A 16,593-nucleotide genomic window follows, 5' to 3' on the forward strand; every position below is an offset into this window, starting at 1 on the left:
CTCTCACACAGCCTTGTGCATGCGTATTTGCATATGCACTTCATTTGCAAGCATACATTTGCATACATATTTTCATTACTCACATGTGCTGCACATTTCTTATTTGAACCGGTCATAACCCAACGAAGACAAAACAATACAAGAAAATTGCCTCAAACTCAGAAAAAAAATTTTACCTTCTTGTTTTGGTTGGGTTGTTCCAAAAGACAAAAGTGAGTAATGGTTGTCAGACCTTCCAAAAGAGTGAGTGGATAATCCGGAGAGATGTTTTCCCTCTTGGCGGTTATGCTTTGGTGAAGAAATGAGAAACTTGTTTTGAGAATTTTTAAAAACGAGGCTGTAAAATATTTAATCCTATCTAGAAACACAGAGACCAGGGAGACAGCGGTATCTTAAATAAACCGGGGCCCTCATACTGAAATAGTTATAATAATGATGGGCATCCTTTGTGCAATTTTACGTAAAGTTCATACGGTCATTCTAGAAAAATGTTTTCAGATGTTTTAGAATTTCTGTGAAGGTGATGCATGTTTTTGGTTTTGTTTTGCAAAAACAACAGAGAGTGATGGCAATACTCAGCTGGGCTGGGTATCTGTGTAGAATAAAAAGTAAAGGATGGGAGCATTTTGTTCCCAGATACCCCTCCTGACGACGCTAGACAGGCGGCTGATCAGGCTGAAATGATTCTCCAAGTGGCTTCTATGGCAAATTAGTCATTCCTCGCAAAAAACTGTCACTAAGGCAAGAATAGCGTATCAAAGGGTTGGCCGTACCTGATAGACAGCTTCACAGATTCGCTTTCGTACTGCTTGACTAGCTCGTCCAAATTTTTGCAAATCTGGACAATGAAAGGTGTCACCGTCCAGCCCAGGGACCTTCCGAAGTACGGCAAGGAGTGCGTGACCAAGCTCACCCAGGCCGGGTGCATGCCGTAGCCATAGGCCGGCTGCAGCCCTCGCACCACGGCGGACACCAGCAGCCCCTGGGAGGTGAGCGGGTGGGGCTGCACGTACTGCAGGGCGCTGATGGCCTGCTGGAAGTTCAGGGCTTTCCGCCACTCCCGGGACAGTTCTGGCTGGTTTTCAGCCTCCTCTGGGACCTGGCCCAGGTGATGTTCCAAGACGATCAGCACCTGCAGGAGCTTCAGCAACTCGATCTGCAGCGGGTGCTCACTCCAGATCTGATCCTGGCCCAGGTTGATGAGACTCTCCTCGAAGAGGCTCTCCTCCTGCAGGGCCCGGCCTCGCTCGGCAGTGGCCAGGCCGTAGCGCTTCTGGCTGGTGTACATGGACGCCGACAGCGAAAGCAGGACAAACTCCTGAACTTTGCACCTCTGCAGCAAGCTGTGAATGAACTCCACATTCTTCCCCTCGGCGGACTTGGCCACGGAGACCAGCTGGGTCATTATTCGAATCAAAACCTCCACGCTCTTGACCTGCACGTCCCGGTTGCCGAGTATGTCTCGGTGGGAGACCTTCAGGTAACAAGGGTAATAGCTGCGCAGGAAACTCAGGCACAGGTAGGTGAGGAGCTCGATCAGCAGCGAGTGGGGACACACGCTGGGAGACTGGGTCTGGAGCTTCCCGTAGAAACTCTGGCCGATGAGGGCCTCCTGGTGGCGAGCGAGCAGGTTGGAGATGAGGTTGAGGTGCGCGGTGGCGCTGGTGTCCATGCTGGTCCTGGACACCGCCTCGATGAACTCCTTGGGGTTGGTCTTGAGCACGGCCTCTAACACGGAGAAGGCGTACAGGACCCTCCGGGAGTCGTAGGGCTGCAGGTAGAGCAGAATGTGCTTGAACAAGGCCTCGATGGTCTCCTGCCTTTCCCGCTGCTGCTTCAGCAGCCGGGACGCACTGAGGGCCTGGAGCTCCAGGTCGGCCTCCTCGTCGCTGGACAACGACTCGGACGCCCGGGTCCTGTCTGAGTCCACGCGCGCCAGGCTCAACTTGGCAGTGGGCTTGAAGCTTTCGGCCTGGAAGGCCGCCAGCAAGGCCGAGCGCTCGGGGTAGGCCCTGCCAGCCGTGGGGATGGGCACGCAGCAGTTCTCCTCGTTGCTCAGCTCCTGCGGGTCGTGGGAAGGAGAAGAAAAGGAGGACGTGTTCTCACTGTCCGTGTGGGCAGAGCTCGTGTCCGCAGACTCCGTGTGCTCGCTGCTGTCCACGGCGCTGCAGGCGGGCCCGTCGGGAAGGTCCACGTAGTAGGGCAGGTCGTCCTCACTCGGCTCGCTTCCTGGGGGGCACTTCTCTGGTTCCTTCTCCACCTCGGCCCAGATGGCCTCACGGTCGACGGTGGTGAACTGGCTCAGAGACGCACCTTCCTCTGAGCTGCCTTCCTGGACCTCGGGCGCTCCACCCGCCTCTTTGAAAGGCGTCTTCTGCCGGTGAAACCAACGGTGCAAGTCTTCTGGAAATTACAAGACGACAAATGACTTCAGAACAGGAGGGTCAGCCACAATAAGTTAGTTCTAGAACGATCTTTATCTTAAAAAGCCAGACAGAAAGATCAATGTTAACAAAACTCCCCCAAAAAACTATAACAACTAGAGTCCACACTGTATTACGGACAAAAGGCAGACAAGTAAAACAACTTTTACGGGGAGGGTGATTTTTAAAAATGCATATTATTTTGTTCCGGCAGTTTCCTTTCAAGAAACGCTTCCCACAGAAATGAAAGCAGAAAGTTTTCAAAGCTGTAAGGGTATTCATTGGACAGTCATGTGTGAGGATAAACCGGGAAGTGAACAAAACATGTAGACTGGAAAAAACCTCAGCTCACACATGCAATGAAGTGCTACTCGGATTTTTAAAAGATATGTGTCCTGATACGGAGCAGTGTGTGGGATATATTGCACGAAAAAAGGAAAATCAAGGGGCGCCTGGATGGCTCAGTTAGTTAAGCGACCATTCGACTCTTGGTTGTGGCTCAGGTTATAAACTTGTGGCTTCCTGGCAGCGTGCAACCTGCTTGGGATTCGTGCCCTCCCTCTCTCCCTCTCTCACTCTCTCTCCCTCTCTGCTCCTCCCCCACTTGCCCTGTCTCTCACTCAAAATAAATAAATAAATTAAAAAAAAAGGGGGGGAAGAAAAATCAAGCTGCAGAATCAGGCTGTGGTGAATGAGCTCATTTACATGAGAGCATCTGAAATACACAGCTATGAAAAAAATCTAGAAGACTATCAAACTATTATCCGTACCTAGCTCTAATCGCATTTCAAGGGACTTTGATGTATGTTTTTACTTCAGTTTTTTTCTTTAACATTTATTTATTTTTGAGACAGAGAGAGACAGAGCACAAACAGGGGAGCACAAACAGGTAAGAGAGAGAGGGAGACACAGCACCTGAAACAGGCTCCAGGCTCCGAGTTGTCAGCACAGAGCCCAACGCAGGGTTCGAACTCATCGACCACGAGATCATGACCTGAGCCAAAGTCGACACTTAACCGACTGAGCCACCCAGGTGCCCCGTTCAATTTTTAAAATAAGCACGTTAATACTTCTATAATCAGAAAATATGCAATACTTTAAAATATTTAGGTCTTAGGGCACCTGGGTGGGTCAGTCCATCAAGCGTACGACTCTTGATTTCGGCTCAGGTCATGATCTCATGGTTCATGAGATGGAGCCCTGTGTCAGGCTCTGTGCTGACAATGCAGACAGAGGCTGCTTGGGATTCTCTGTGTCCCTTTCTCTGTACCCCTCCCCTATTTGCGCATATGCACACTCTCTCTCAAAACAAAGTAATAAGATAAAAAAATAACATATGTTTTATAAAAAATAAACTACACGATTACATATTAAATACAATTATATATATTATATTATATTATATTATATTATATTATATTATATTATATTATATTATATTATATTACATTGTTCAGGTCTCTGTAAACAGGAACAACAACCAGAAAGAAGACTTTGGTATGTATCACCAAACCATCTTAATACACAGCTCTCAGCAAATCTATTCCATGAACATTAAATAAGATTAGGGAAGGAGGAAGAATAAGACAGAAATAGATGAGCTGCCTGATGCTCATAGTAATATCTTCAGTATAGATTTCTACACTATTACACAGATAGTGTGAGTAAGGCACTACACTTCTAGTTCCTTCCAGGGGAAGGGCAAGGCAGGGAAAAAAACATTTTCTCTTACTGGGAAGGGTGCAGGGAACATGGGCTACAGGAAGCAGCAGGAAGTGCTGTGTGACTTTTAAAACCAGCACACGTGTCATTAAAACTTCCTTTTTCATTTTTTTAAAAAAATTTCACTCCAAGTTAGTTAACATATAGTGTAATCATGATTTCAGGAATTGATTTTAGTGATTCACCACTTACACACAACAGCCAGTGTTCATCCCAACAAGTGCCCTCCCTAATGCCCATCACCCCCGTAGCCCTTCCCTCCACCCAACACCCCACCAGCAACCTTCAGTTTGTTCTCTGTATTTAAGAGTCTCCTGGGGCACCTGGGTGGCTCAGTCGGTTAAGCATCCGACTTTGGCTCAGGTCATGATCTCATGGCTTGTGAGTCTGAGCCCCACGTTGGGCTCTGGGCTGATAGCTCAGAGCCTGGAGCGTATTCCGGATTCTGTGTCTCCCTCTCTCTGCCTCTCCCCTGGTCACACTCTGTCTCTGTCTCTCTCAAAAATAAACATTAAAAAAAAAAATTAAAAAAAAAGAGTGTCTCTTATGGTTTGTCTCTATTTTTATCTTATTTCTGCTTCACTTCCCTTATAGAGCTTCCTTCGTAACACAAAGGAACACTAAAAAATTTAGCTGCCATAAATGATAGCCCAACTTTCGAGAAGGTGCTTTAGTTTACATTTCTTTGGACTTTACTTTCTCATAATATGGAATAATAAAAGGCCTTGTCTTTGAGGAGGCAGCCAGCTTTCTTTCCTAGAGGAAAACGGGAGATTACGGTTTTAGGCAGCATCTCCAAAATTGCTGCTTATGTAGGTGTTAGGCTGCTTTTCTCTGTAAGACAAGACTGGTGCAAACAGTATTTACAGCCCAGTGAGCTAACTCAAAGCCCATAAACAAGCTAACTCAAAGCCTGTTAACCCACTGCTTAGAAAACTGCAGGAAGTCATAAAACACACCTATTGTGGGAAGTCATGTTAGTTCATAAACTGTGCCAGGAGCTAATCACCCAAATGGAACGCACTCACCAGGTTTATTTTAGCCTTTCTTTTCTTCTTCCTATTTACTGTTACTTGTGCTAAAGATGCCTCTGGAAGTTTTTTGGAACTCAAAGGCTTATTTCTTCTGCATTTCTGATTGTATGTTCACAGAATTTATAGCTGGAAAGAACCTTAGAGAGCAGACAGAAAAAATGGATAAACAGAAACCACTGTGGTTTCTGTGGTTTCTTACCATGTGTTTGAAGGCTCACAAGTCATTTTTCATAGATACAATTGACCAGATTACATGCAAATTTCAACTTCTCGGCCATTCGTAGCTGGAGGCCACCTAAACTATCCCTAGCTCTGAGCAGGGATCTGGAGAGAAGTACCAGCCTAGCCTCCTCAAACTTAACTTCCTGCTGGACACCAAACTATGACTTGTAAGTGAAGGCATCGGCTGGGGAAGACTGGTGTGGATGGTCTGTTATTCTTTCCTCCTATCTTAGGTGCACTTGAATTTTTCATTAGCAAAAGAATAAAAAAAAATCAGCTATTTTTTTAATGTTTATTTTTTGGGGGGGAGGGGCGGAGGGGCAGAGAGAGAGGGAGACACAGAATCCGAAGCAGGCTCCAGGCTCTGAGCTGTCAGCACAGAGCCCGACGCGGGGCTCAAACTCCCGAACCGTGAGATCGTGACCTGAGACGAAGTGGGACGCTTAACCGACTGAGCCACCCAGGCGCCCCCTCAGCTATTTCTTATTGGAGCATGGGTTACTAAACATTTCCTTTTTTATTTAAAAAAAAATCCGATTTTTCAGTGAAAACGACAAGCACACTCCGTAGCATTTCTAAGTGCTGGTTCATCTGCTCCTTAACCTTCAAAAGTCTTCACAACTTTACAAAGTACTCTCACACCATTTGAACCTGACAAAACCACTGAGTGGGGCTAAGGAACTTGACTGTCACCACGGGCAGCTGGGGTCGGGGCTGCCCCTCCCTCCCTCCCTCCCTCCCAGGCCCAGGGACCCCGGGGTTGCCCTCCGTGGCGGGCTCACCTGCTGAGTTCTCCCGCTTGAGGCAGTGGATGGAGGTCCTCTGGGTCTTGGGCTGCAGCAGGAGCAGGAGCATGGGCTCCAGGATGCGTGCCACATCACCGAGGGAGAGTGCCCGCACCAGCCAGCCCTGTGCTGCCGCACTGATGGCACCGTCCGTGCAGGCCAGACTGTCCAGCACGACGAACAGGGACCTGTGGGTGGGAAGGGCACCACCGAGTCAGCGTTCGGTGACCCCGTGCACCAGGACGCCCCCAGGCGGCTCCACGCAAACCGGGTTTAAAGACCCACGCAGACAAAGGCCAGGGGATTTCCACCTTGGTTTCACACTAGCCTCGCTGGGGGAGCTTTCCAAGTCCCCGGGCCTCACCCGGCCTTCACCCCACGTTGGTTCAATTGACTGTGGGGCTAAGCCACCAGCATCAGAATCAGCTGGCATCTCTCTAAAGCTGGGCACCTGGTACCACACCCAGGTTTGGAAACAAGGAAGGGGCTTTAAAAAAAATTTTTTTTAAGTTTATTTATTCACTCTGAGAGAGGGGGAGAGAGAGAGAGAGAGAGAGAGAGAGAGAGAGCGAGTGAGAGCGAGCACAAGCAGGGCAGGGGCAGAGAGAGAGGGAGAGAGAATCCCAAGCAGGCTCTGCACGATCAGCGCAAAGCTGGACATGGGGCTTGAACTCATGAAGCGTGAGATCGTGACCTGAGCAGACACTTAACTGACTGAGCCACCCAGGCGCCCCAAGGAAGGAGATTTAAAAAAAAAAAAAAGTGCACTAGATTGTAGTGCAGCGAAGTTCACACCTCATGAACACGGTGGACACTGCGAGTGTACATACCCAGCGTAGCCAACCGGCCCGTTCCAGACCCAGACCACCGTCCCCTACAGAGGTCCCTTCATGAGGCACGTTCTCCTCCGGTGATTCTGATACATGCTGGGCTTCCTGCCCCCAGGATCAAACTGAGAACATTCCTACCACGTATTCACATGTGTCTGGCCTGAATTCACTTGGGGGATCGTGGGAACCGTTTGCTGTACATCCAGAACATGGTGTCACATTTTCCACTTCACACGCTCCCCTCCCCAGCTGGACACACTGACCAGGAACCTCAGCAGAGCGTCCTGTGCATTCAGGGTAACTGCCCACAAGGACCACCTTACCTGTCTAAGGAGCGGTTGTGAGAGGTCACACGACTGCCTGGGGTCTCTCTTGTCAGGTGCCAGATGACGGAGAACCTAAACAGAGCTTCTAGTCTTGTCCCCTTGATGAGGAAACAAACGGGAGTGAGGTACTAGTTTCCTAACAGCATGTTGTCCGCAGTCAGCAAACCCCACCGCGTAACAAACAGGAGCTCAGCAGGGCGGCAGCAACGTCAGCAGAGGCACTGGGCTCCGACCGGCCTGCGGGAGGAAGACCTACGTCCTCCTCTCTTCCTTGCTCACTTTACCACAATAACGCACATGGTCAGATGCCACGTTAGCCTACATCCAGGGGCACACCTGGGCCTGTGATCGAAGATCACAAGAGAGCTTGGCGTTCTCACACCTCTTGAAGGTGTCAGGCCCAAGTGGCTTAGAGAACCAGGATACAACTTGACTGCAAAGGACGGCCAGGGCCTAAAAGGGCGATGCATTCTCTATGACTGCCTACTTCACCTGCGAGAGCTCACGGTTCCTGCAAACATCCCAGGAGTTGGGGTAGACTTCCCTGGTGAGCCTTAATACGGACACAACCCATGTTCTCAGGACTCTGAAAAGGATGGCTAGAGCTTCCGAAGGCCTCCCGACCCCAAGATTCTGTAACACCTGTTGATTGATCAGGATGCCCGCTGAGCCCCGGCATGACTGTATGTGTGTAAGTCTGTCCCGGGCACAGGCAGTGATGGGTGGCCTGGCAGTTGGGATCATAGGACAGAGAAGACAGGCTGCTGAGACTGACCTTGTCAGGGTCCAGGAGGGCGTGGCAGATGATGTCCTCACAGATGTTGGCCGTCGGGGCCAGGCAGTGCAGCCGGTAGAACAACTCTACACAGGTGACGTGATGCTCCCGGGTCTCCTTGTTCAGCTGATTCCAAAGCACACGAGCCACCCTCTGTGACAGAAGGGCGACCGTGAGAACACAGGCAGCACCCGCATTTCTTCCTTGTGCCAGTCCAGTCCCAGCCCCGAGGAACTGGCTTCTCTCTACACTTGCTACGTGAGAATCCTTAATATACAGAGAAGTACCATCAACAAACAAAACAAAGCAAAGCAAACTCCAAACCAAACTAAAACCCCAGCAGGTAATGTGATAGGTTAAACTTGGAGGTTTCTCTACATCCAATGAGGGGCTCAAACTCATGACCCTGTGATCAGGAGTCGCAGGCTCTACTGACTAAGCCAGCCAGGCGCCCCAAAACAACGCTTTTCATTTAATTTTTAAAAATGTGTTTTTTTAACATTTTTATTTTTGAAAGAGAGAGAGAGAGAGAGAGAGAGTGAGTGAGTGCATGAGTGTGGGAGAGAGAGGGAGACACAGAATCTGAAGCAGGCTACAGGCTCTGAGCTGTCAGCACAGAGCCTGATGCGGGGCTCGAACCCACGAACCGTGAGATCATGACCTGAGGCAAAGTGGGATGCTTAACTGACTGAGCCATCCTGGCACCCCACTCTTTTCATTTTTTAAGTAAGCTCTATGCCTTGTGGGGCTTGAACTCATGGCCCTGGCATCAGGAGTTGCAGACTCAATCAACTGGGCCAGCCAGGCACCCCTTGAAACTTGGAGGTTTCTGACCAGCTAAGAACACTGCAGCTCTTGCCCAAACCTTGACGTTACTTTCCAAGAGATATCAATTGGAAGCAAGAACCTATTGGCTGACGTATCCATCCGACCAGCACACTTGACCCAGTCTTACTATGTGCTGGCAGTGTGGTAGATTTGCAGTGGTCACCAGTCTTGAGGTGACACTTGCAGCACCTTCCCTACCACCTGTGGCTGGTTCAAACTGGTCACCACACGGCAGCGATGAAGACTCGTGTCTTTCGAGGTGTTAACTCCATAAACCTGCCTGTTCCCATTTCCACGCACAGTGCCGTGGCGGATGCCCAGCTCACTTTCAGGACACAAATCACAACCCAAATCAAGTCTTCTGTCTCCTCAGCCCTGATCTTAGCTCTTTAAACATGCAGGGTCTGCACCTGGCTGCACCCCTTCCCTAAATTCCAGGGAGCCCCAGTGAGGGTTGGGGGTGCCTGCCCCACTGGGTGAGACTCAAAGGGAGGGTCAATCCCATTTCCTGGAAGGAATCTCTGAAGGCATTCTTCCAGGTCATGTTTTTATGCCTCCCCATATTTAAGGGTCTCTTATGTTTTAACAGAGGGTTACCCGAGAAGTTGGGGGAAGGATGGGCTAAATGGGTAAGGGGCATTAAGGAAGCTACTCCTGAAATCATAGTTGCACCATATGCTAACTAACTTGGATGTAAATTAAAAAACAAAACAAAAAAAAACCCCAAAAACAAAAAACAAAACAAAACAAAGACTATGCCTTATAGACTGTAATACTTTATAAGTACATCTTAGACCAAATGACTCCTTTTTTGGCCCCTTTATTTCTATTCGACAAAACTATCTTCTCTGCATAGATCAGATTAACCACCAACTGCCTGGAACCCCTAACCATGATGTCCATTATTTTTTTTAATCTAAAGGAATGTGATTTCCAATTATCAAACTGCAATTAAACCTCTGATACAAAACTTTTGACTAAGCAGAGTCGTCCCTTTACTTGTAGTCCCCATGGGCAAATTTATAGGTAAAAGACTCCTCCTGGAATTGAAGGGTTGGAGAGTGGATGTTGATCCCAAAACACACACCTGCTCTTTCATCTATGTTGGACTTCTTGATCCCTATGTTCTGGACACTTCATTAGTGAACTGAATTCTGCCTTTACCACCTGATCGGAAAGGTCAGGGGATTCATGGGATTGCAGACCTTATTCTGTACGTCGCGGGCAACAGGAACGCTGGTACGTGGACTGTTCCGTGGGAATGAGAAAAGTCTAGAAGATCTGGAAGCAGCCCTCTTCCTAGAGCCCGAGAACTGGGGGGCGGCCTGGATGTTGGTGCAGGCTGCTTTACTGGCTCCTGTCCAGCATCTGGACATGGTCAGGCACCGGCCCCTGCCGCCCCAGCCCTTGAGAGTTGTATACTTTAATAAAGGATGCTACAGTGCATGATGAGTGGTAAGTACTGAGATATGTACTAAATCTGATTCAAAACAAAATTCAGGACTTCAGACAGAACTCGAAAAAGTGTCCTTTTCAAAAACATCACTAAGCGTGTATCATCGCAAGAGTAATTAATGCAGTCAAAGATTCATGGGCTAAGTTCTTTCCTCTGTTTTCCTCTCTGTGCCTATAATACAATGATGCCAAGCTTCTCAGATATATGCAGGACCAAGGAAGGAAGGACTTGCCCATTCACTGCTGCTGTATTACGGTGACACTGTTTCTAGTTGCAAGATCCACACGGGCTCAATTTTGGCAGGAAGGGGAGGGGGACAAAGGGCCCAAGCCGAATAGCAATTAAATAAAGCTCCACCAGGACCTAATCCTGTAAACGGGATCTGAGTATGCAAGTTAGTACGGCTGTGTGAGGAGCTCTGTGGACTATCAGAGAAAAATAAAAATAAAAAAATATTAAAAAATTATAAAATTATAAAAATATAAATTACAACATTTTAAAAAATTACAGAAAGTTATAAAAAAATAAAACATAATTTAGGGTCTTTGGAAATTATCCTAAGGGCATTCAGGAAATAAAGAAACATTTATTCAAGAATATCTACTAAATTACAGTTAAAGCAACAAGTCTGTGGCAGTTGAACTACAACCCTGCCCACCCCCTCGGCTCAGTGAGGCTCGAGGAACAAGGTGACTACCCACTCCAGGTAGAGTCCCCTCCCCACCAGCTCCTAGTCCAAGGCTCTGCGAAAGGGAAGGCAGCGGCACTTCACTCCTCATCCCTCCTCTCGGGTGGAGGCTGTAACTGGGCTGCAGGCCAACAGTGCTGGGGTTCTGGTCACTCTTACCCTACTTTGCTTACAGGGGGGAGGTTATATGCTGGGAGAAGCCAGCTCACAAGACTGGAGGTCCCCCCCCCCCCCGCAAGTAACCTGTGGAGCTTTCACTCCAAAAGAAGCAGGTCACTATTTGGGTCCCAGCTCTTCCTAAGCAATGGGACATGGAGACTTTGCCCAGAGGGAGAGGCAGGCCACAAAACAGAGAGCTCCATCAAGGGAAAAGAGTTTACTTGGAAGAGGGTGAGGAAGTTCAAGCCTAGGGTACTCTTAAAAACAATGGAATTTTTGAAGTAAGTAATTAAGAGGAGGCTGGAAGCTCCAGCACAGCAACAAATTAAACCACAGGCCAGCTTGTTTATCAGAAATAACCAGGAAAAGAGGGAGCTAGGAAGAACTCTCCTGGCAAAACAAAAAAAAAAACAAAACACAAAACCCCTCAAAGACTAGTGTCAAAAAATTATCAGGCTGTAGAGTAATTTATGTCTTTGGGCCCCGATGGAAACAAGAGAGCAATCAGTCAGCAGTTAGTGGAGCCTAACAGCTGGGTGTGATACCAAAAGACACAGCTTCAGAGAGACCAGGGAGAGATATAGTCAATGAGAACCCAGCTAAGACCACCGTCATCTCAGGGGCCTGCACATTGCTCCAGGGAGTAGCGCCACAGGGCTCACACCTCCGGGGAAACAGACTTCACTAAAACGGTCTAGGCAAGTCACTAAGCAATAAACAAGAAATGAAGACAACAAAAAGACTTGGGGGGAGGGGTCAGAATAAAGTTGCTATGATACATTATCTAAAATGCCCAGTCTTCAAGAAAAACTATAGGACATGCAAAGGAACAAAAGAATACAATACATACACAAGGGAAATAAAGCAGGCAACAGAAGGTGTCTGTGAGGGCAACCCAGGTGTCAGATTTATTCAACAAAGACATCAAAGTAGCCACTATAAATGTGTTCAAAAAACTAAAGGAAACCATGTTTTAAAAAATTTTTTTTAACGTTTATTTATTTTTGAGAGAGAGAGAGACAGAGCATGAACGGGGGAGGGTCAGAGAGAGGGAGACACAGAATCTGAAACAGGCTCCAGGCTCCGAGCTGTCAGCACAGAGCCCGACGCGGGGCTTGAACTCACAGACCGCGAGATCATGACCTGAGCCGAAGTCGGTGGCTTAACCGACTGAGCCACCCAGGCGCCCCTTCCATGTTTTAAAAAGTAAAGGAAGGGCACCAGGGTGGCTCAGACGTTAAGCATCTGACTTTGGCTCTGGTCATGATCTCTCCATCTGTGAGCTTGAGCCCTGCCTCGAGTGTGCCCCAGCTCGCTCTCTCTCTCTCTCTCTCTCTCTGCCCTTCACTCGTGCCCTCTCTCGGGGGGGGGGGGGGGAAGTAAAGAAAGGTACAATAACTTCTCATCAAGTAGATAATATCAACAAGTAGAAAGCATTAAAAAAAAAAAGAACCCAGTGGAAATCTAGAATTGAAAATACAATAACTGAAATAAAACTTTCACCCCTGAGGAGGCTCAGCAGTTCATATCAAAGACGAGGAAGAATCAGTGAAGAGAACCGGTCGACAGAAATTATGAAATCTGAAGAACAGAGAGAAGAAAGAATGAAGAATGATCAGGGCCTTAGAGAAATGTGGGACGCCATCAAGTGCAGCAGATTCCCACAAATGGAGTGCAAGGTGAGGAGAAGAGAAAGCAGCAGGAAAAATACGTGCAGAAACAATGGCTAAAAAAAACTTCCCACATTTGATGAAAAAACATTAATGTACACATCCAAGAAGCTTAAAGAATTCCAAGTAGGATAAACTCCAAGCCATCCACATTGGACACGTCACAATGAGATGCCAATGGACAAAGGAGGGAAAATCTTGAAAGCACCAAGAGAAAACTCACTCATCATTTATAAGGGAAACCCAGTAAGATTAAGAGTTGCCTTTTTATAGGAAAGGCTGGAGACAAGAAGACAGTGGGATCACGTATCCAATGGTGAATTCAAATGGTAAGTTCATTTGAACATTCACATGAGCATTTGTTACAGATTATTTAAAAAATGCTGCTTTCCTGGGGCCACCCTGGGTGGCTCAGTCGGTTAAGCATCCGACTCTTGGTTTTGGCTCAAGTCGCGATCTTGTGGTTGGGGAGTTCGAGCCCCACGTTGCACTCTGTGCTGACAGCCCAGAGGCTGGAGCCTGCTTCCGATTCTGTGTCTCCCTCTCTCTCTCTCTCTCTCTCTCTCTGTGCCCCTCCCCCACTCGCACTCTATCTCTCTCAAAGATAAATAAAAATGTTAAAAAATAAATAAAATAAAAATAAAAAGTGCTGCTTTCCTTAAACATTGCATATTCAGGCATACCCAGGGCTGATTAAAGTAGATTTGTTCTTATATTCAAAGTGTTGAAAGGAAAAAAAAAAGCCCAATGAAGAGCATGCTATCTAGTAAAACTATCTTTTATAATAGAAGGTGAAATGAAGACATTCCCAGATAAACAAAAACTGAGCAAATTTGTTGCCAGCAGACCTGTCTTATAAGAAACATGTAAGGGGGCGCCTGGATGGCGCAGTCGGTTAAGCGTCCGACTTCAGCCAGGTCACGATCTCGCGGTCCGTGAGTTCGAGCCCCGTGTCGGGCTCTGGGCTAATGGCTCAGAGCCTGGAGCCTGTCTCCGATTCTGTGTCTCCCTCTCTCTCTGCCCCTCGCCCGTTCATGCTCTGTCTCTCTCTGTCCCAAAAGAAAAAAAAAAAAAAAACCGTTGAAAAAAAAAGGAACATGTAAGGAAGTTCTTCAAGGTGAAAGCAATAGACCCCAGTGAATCAAATCCATAGAAAAGGCAAAAAGCACCAGTAAAGGTAATTACATGGTTCTACAAAGACAACCTAAGTGTGTATCTCCTTTTTTCTTTCCACTGATTCTCTTCAAAAGGTTGTGTGAACGACAGGCACACAGGTACTGCTCAAGTGCACTGGCAGGACACAGCATCAGTGGCACGGGGGAGGGGGTGGCAGCGCAGGTGCAGAGGAGGAAGGAAATGGCCCAGGTACGGACTGAAATCCACAAGAGAAGAGCCAGAAATGGTAAAAAAAAAAAAAAAAAAAAGAAAAAAAAAAAAGGAGGTTAAGTAACACACTCTGTCTCGCTGTGTGTTTTCCTTTCTTCTCCCAGCTTCCTGATAAGGACATAAAATTATGTAACGACTATAACACCACATCATTGGGTTCGTGATGTGCATGGATGTCACGTGCGCACCAACAGCACAAGAAGGGGAAGAGGAGAAGCCCATGCTGCAGGAGGCCTCTGGGTTTCACTGGAATTTAGTCGGGAAGTGAGTCGATTCTGGTAAGTTAGGATGTACCTGCTACACCCTAGACCGACCACTAAGAGCTCCAAAAATATACTGAGGAAAATCATTAAAGCGATTAAAATACTGAACCGGAAAGCATTCATTTGCTCAAAAAGAAAATTACAAAGGAGATGTTAAAAAAAGAGAAAATAGGTAAAACGGTACAATTCTGTGAATATGGTAAAAACTGCTGAACTGCACATTTCACGTGGGTGATTTATGTGGTATGTGAATTCTATCTAAATAAAGCTGTCACTAACAACAACAAAAAGCAATAAAGCCGAGAGGTGGCCTCAGTTACGTGACTTGCTTGAGAAGCGCTCATCCCAAACAGGAGAAGGGTGGCCTATCTCAAAGGCTTTCAGAGCACAGGCTGTTAGGACCTAAAGGGACTGGACGGTTTCAATATCTCATTCACCCATAAAATATCAGAAAGCTCTCTTCCTCAGTGTCAAAACTTTTCAGGGTGTCTGCTGCCCCATCACTGCAGGGAAAAGGTCCTGGTGAGCAGGCACATCCCTTTCTGCACCCCTGGGCCCCCATCACTGCTGGGCGGGCTGGAGAAGCAGGGCCCTGACCCACAGGTGCCTCACTGACAGACTGTTTAGTAACACTGACCAGTTCACAACTGTGGGAAAGACATACAAACATCATTAGCTACAGGAACTTGAGGGTCACATGGCAGACCAAAGGTCAAGTGGCAACCGAGTTAGTTAGGTGACCCCTGAACAGCCGAGCGACGTGGAGAAGGAGCAGCCTCAGGATCTAACAGCCGCCCAGCGGAGAGCCCAGGAGACCCAGCTGCAGTCTACGCTTGCCCTTTGGCATCCACGGGCACCACCTTTATAATAAATTTCACTTTTCCTCATGACCTAGTTGGAACTGTTTTTTTAACATTTTTTAATTTTTGAGAAAGAGAGCGCGCGTGCACATGTGCTCGAGTGGGGCAGGGGCAGAGAGAGAAGACAGGGAGATACACAATCCGAAACAGGCTCCAGGTTCTGAGCCGGCAGCACAGAGCCCGACACGGGGCTCGAACTCACGAACTGTGAGATCATGAGCTGAGCCACCCGGGGCCCCAGCTGGAACTGTTTCTAACTTCTTGCAGTTAAAAGAGCCCTATCATATGTAGCTTTAAACTGTTTTACACTGTCCCCACAAAGAGGAACAACAGCTGCTCACCATCTTCAGCGAGCTTTCCTAAATTTGACAAGTAACTAAGTTTTCCTTGAGGCTAAATAGCTTCGGAGCCTTTAACCCTATAAATTAGGGCCCAGTCTCTTCTTCCGTATGTTTAGAGAATCTAACAGTCCTTATGTACGAAGTCCAGTCAGCCCAAAACTGAACACAAATACTTTACTGCCCTCTTGCCACAGAGCCAGAAACTGTACCAGGAGCCTGGGACAGAGGGACAGGCAAGGCAGGCACAGGGTTCGAGCAACCCTCTCCAGCTGTCACCAGAGCCGCCACATCCCTCTTATCACAGTGACTGGGACCTTGGGGACAACTTTAGATAGCGAGCTGGGAAGAGGGCGTCACCCCCCTCCTCCCAGTGGGACGTACCTGATAGAAGTCTGTTTTCTCTGCAATGACTTTCAATATTCCTGGAGCAACGGGAGGGACGGTCACCATCTGCAGCTTGCCGAAAAACGGGTTGTGTCCAGAGCTTTTATAGCGTTTCATCTTGTCTTCGATGACCAGGGCAAGGGACTGGGAGTGGTTGATCACCTCCAGCAGAGTGGAGATGGCTACGTTCTGGAGGAAGCAGTCAGACACACAGCAGCAAACGGTCATGAGGGATCTCAGCCACGACGGGAAAGTGCAGTCGCCGCCTCCTGGGAGGAAGCCAGTCAGAGAGGATGGAGATAAAGAAAATCGCGTGAAAATGCTTCACAATTCGCAGATCCTAAGACACGCTGAGGTCCAAAAGTCACACGGCCAGCAGGTGCGATAATCTCTCGTGGGGACGTGCTATCAGGCATCGCTCAGGGCCAGAGGACAAAGGGG

The 16,593-nt window shown here is 47.9% G+C and overlaps 1 protein-coding gene across 3 annotated transcripts in view; it reads right to left on the reverse strand.

The window, feature by feature from the left end:
• Positions 1 to 16,593, reverse strand: part of DOP1B (DOP1 leucine zipper like protein B) — a 106,277-nt gene that overhangs the window by 31,921 nt on the left and 57,763 nt on the right. For all 3 annotated transcript variants that reach the window (XR_006299299.1, XM_043593636.1, XM_043593634.1), the window contains exons 15-20: positions 16,150 to 16,421; positions 8,118 to 8,270; positions 7,340 to 7,440; positions 6,184 to 6,374; positions 774 to 2,403; positions 177 to 288 (exon numbers count right to left, since the gene is read on the reverse strand). Coding sequence is in view for 2 of the 3 variants with exons in the window: in XM_043593636.1 (XP_043449571.1) it covers positions 177 to 288; positions 774 to 2,403; positions 6,184 to 6,374; positions 7,340 to 7,440; positions 8,118 to 8,270; positions 16,150 to 16,421 (2,459 nt within the window). In the remaining variant the exon portion in view is untranslated. The remainder of the gene's footprint in view (positions 1 to 176; positions 289 to 773; positions 2,404 to 6,183; positions 6,375 to 7,339; positions 7,441 to 8,117; positions 8,271 to 16,149; positions 16,422 to 16,593) is intronic.

The sequence above is a fragment of the Prionailurus bengalensis genome, chromosome C2 (genome assembly GCF_016509475.1).
Source record: "Prionailurus bengalensis isolate Pbe53 chromosome C2, Fcat_Pben_1.1_paternal_pri, whole genome shotgun sequence".
In the NCBI taxonomy this organism is placed as follows: domain Eukaryota; kingdom Metazoa; phylum Chordata; class Mammalia; order Carnivora; family Felidae; genus Prionailurus; species Prionailurus bengalensis.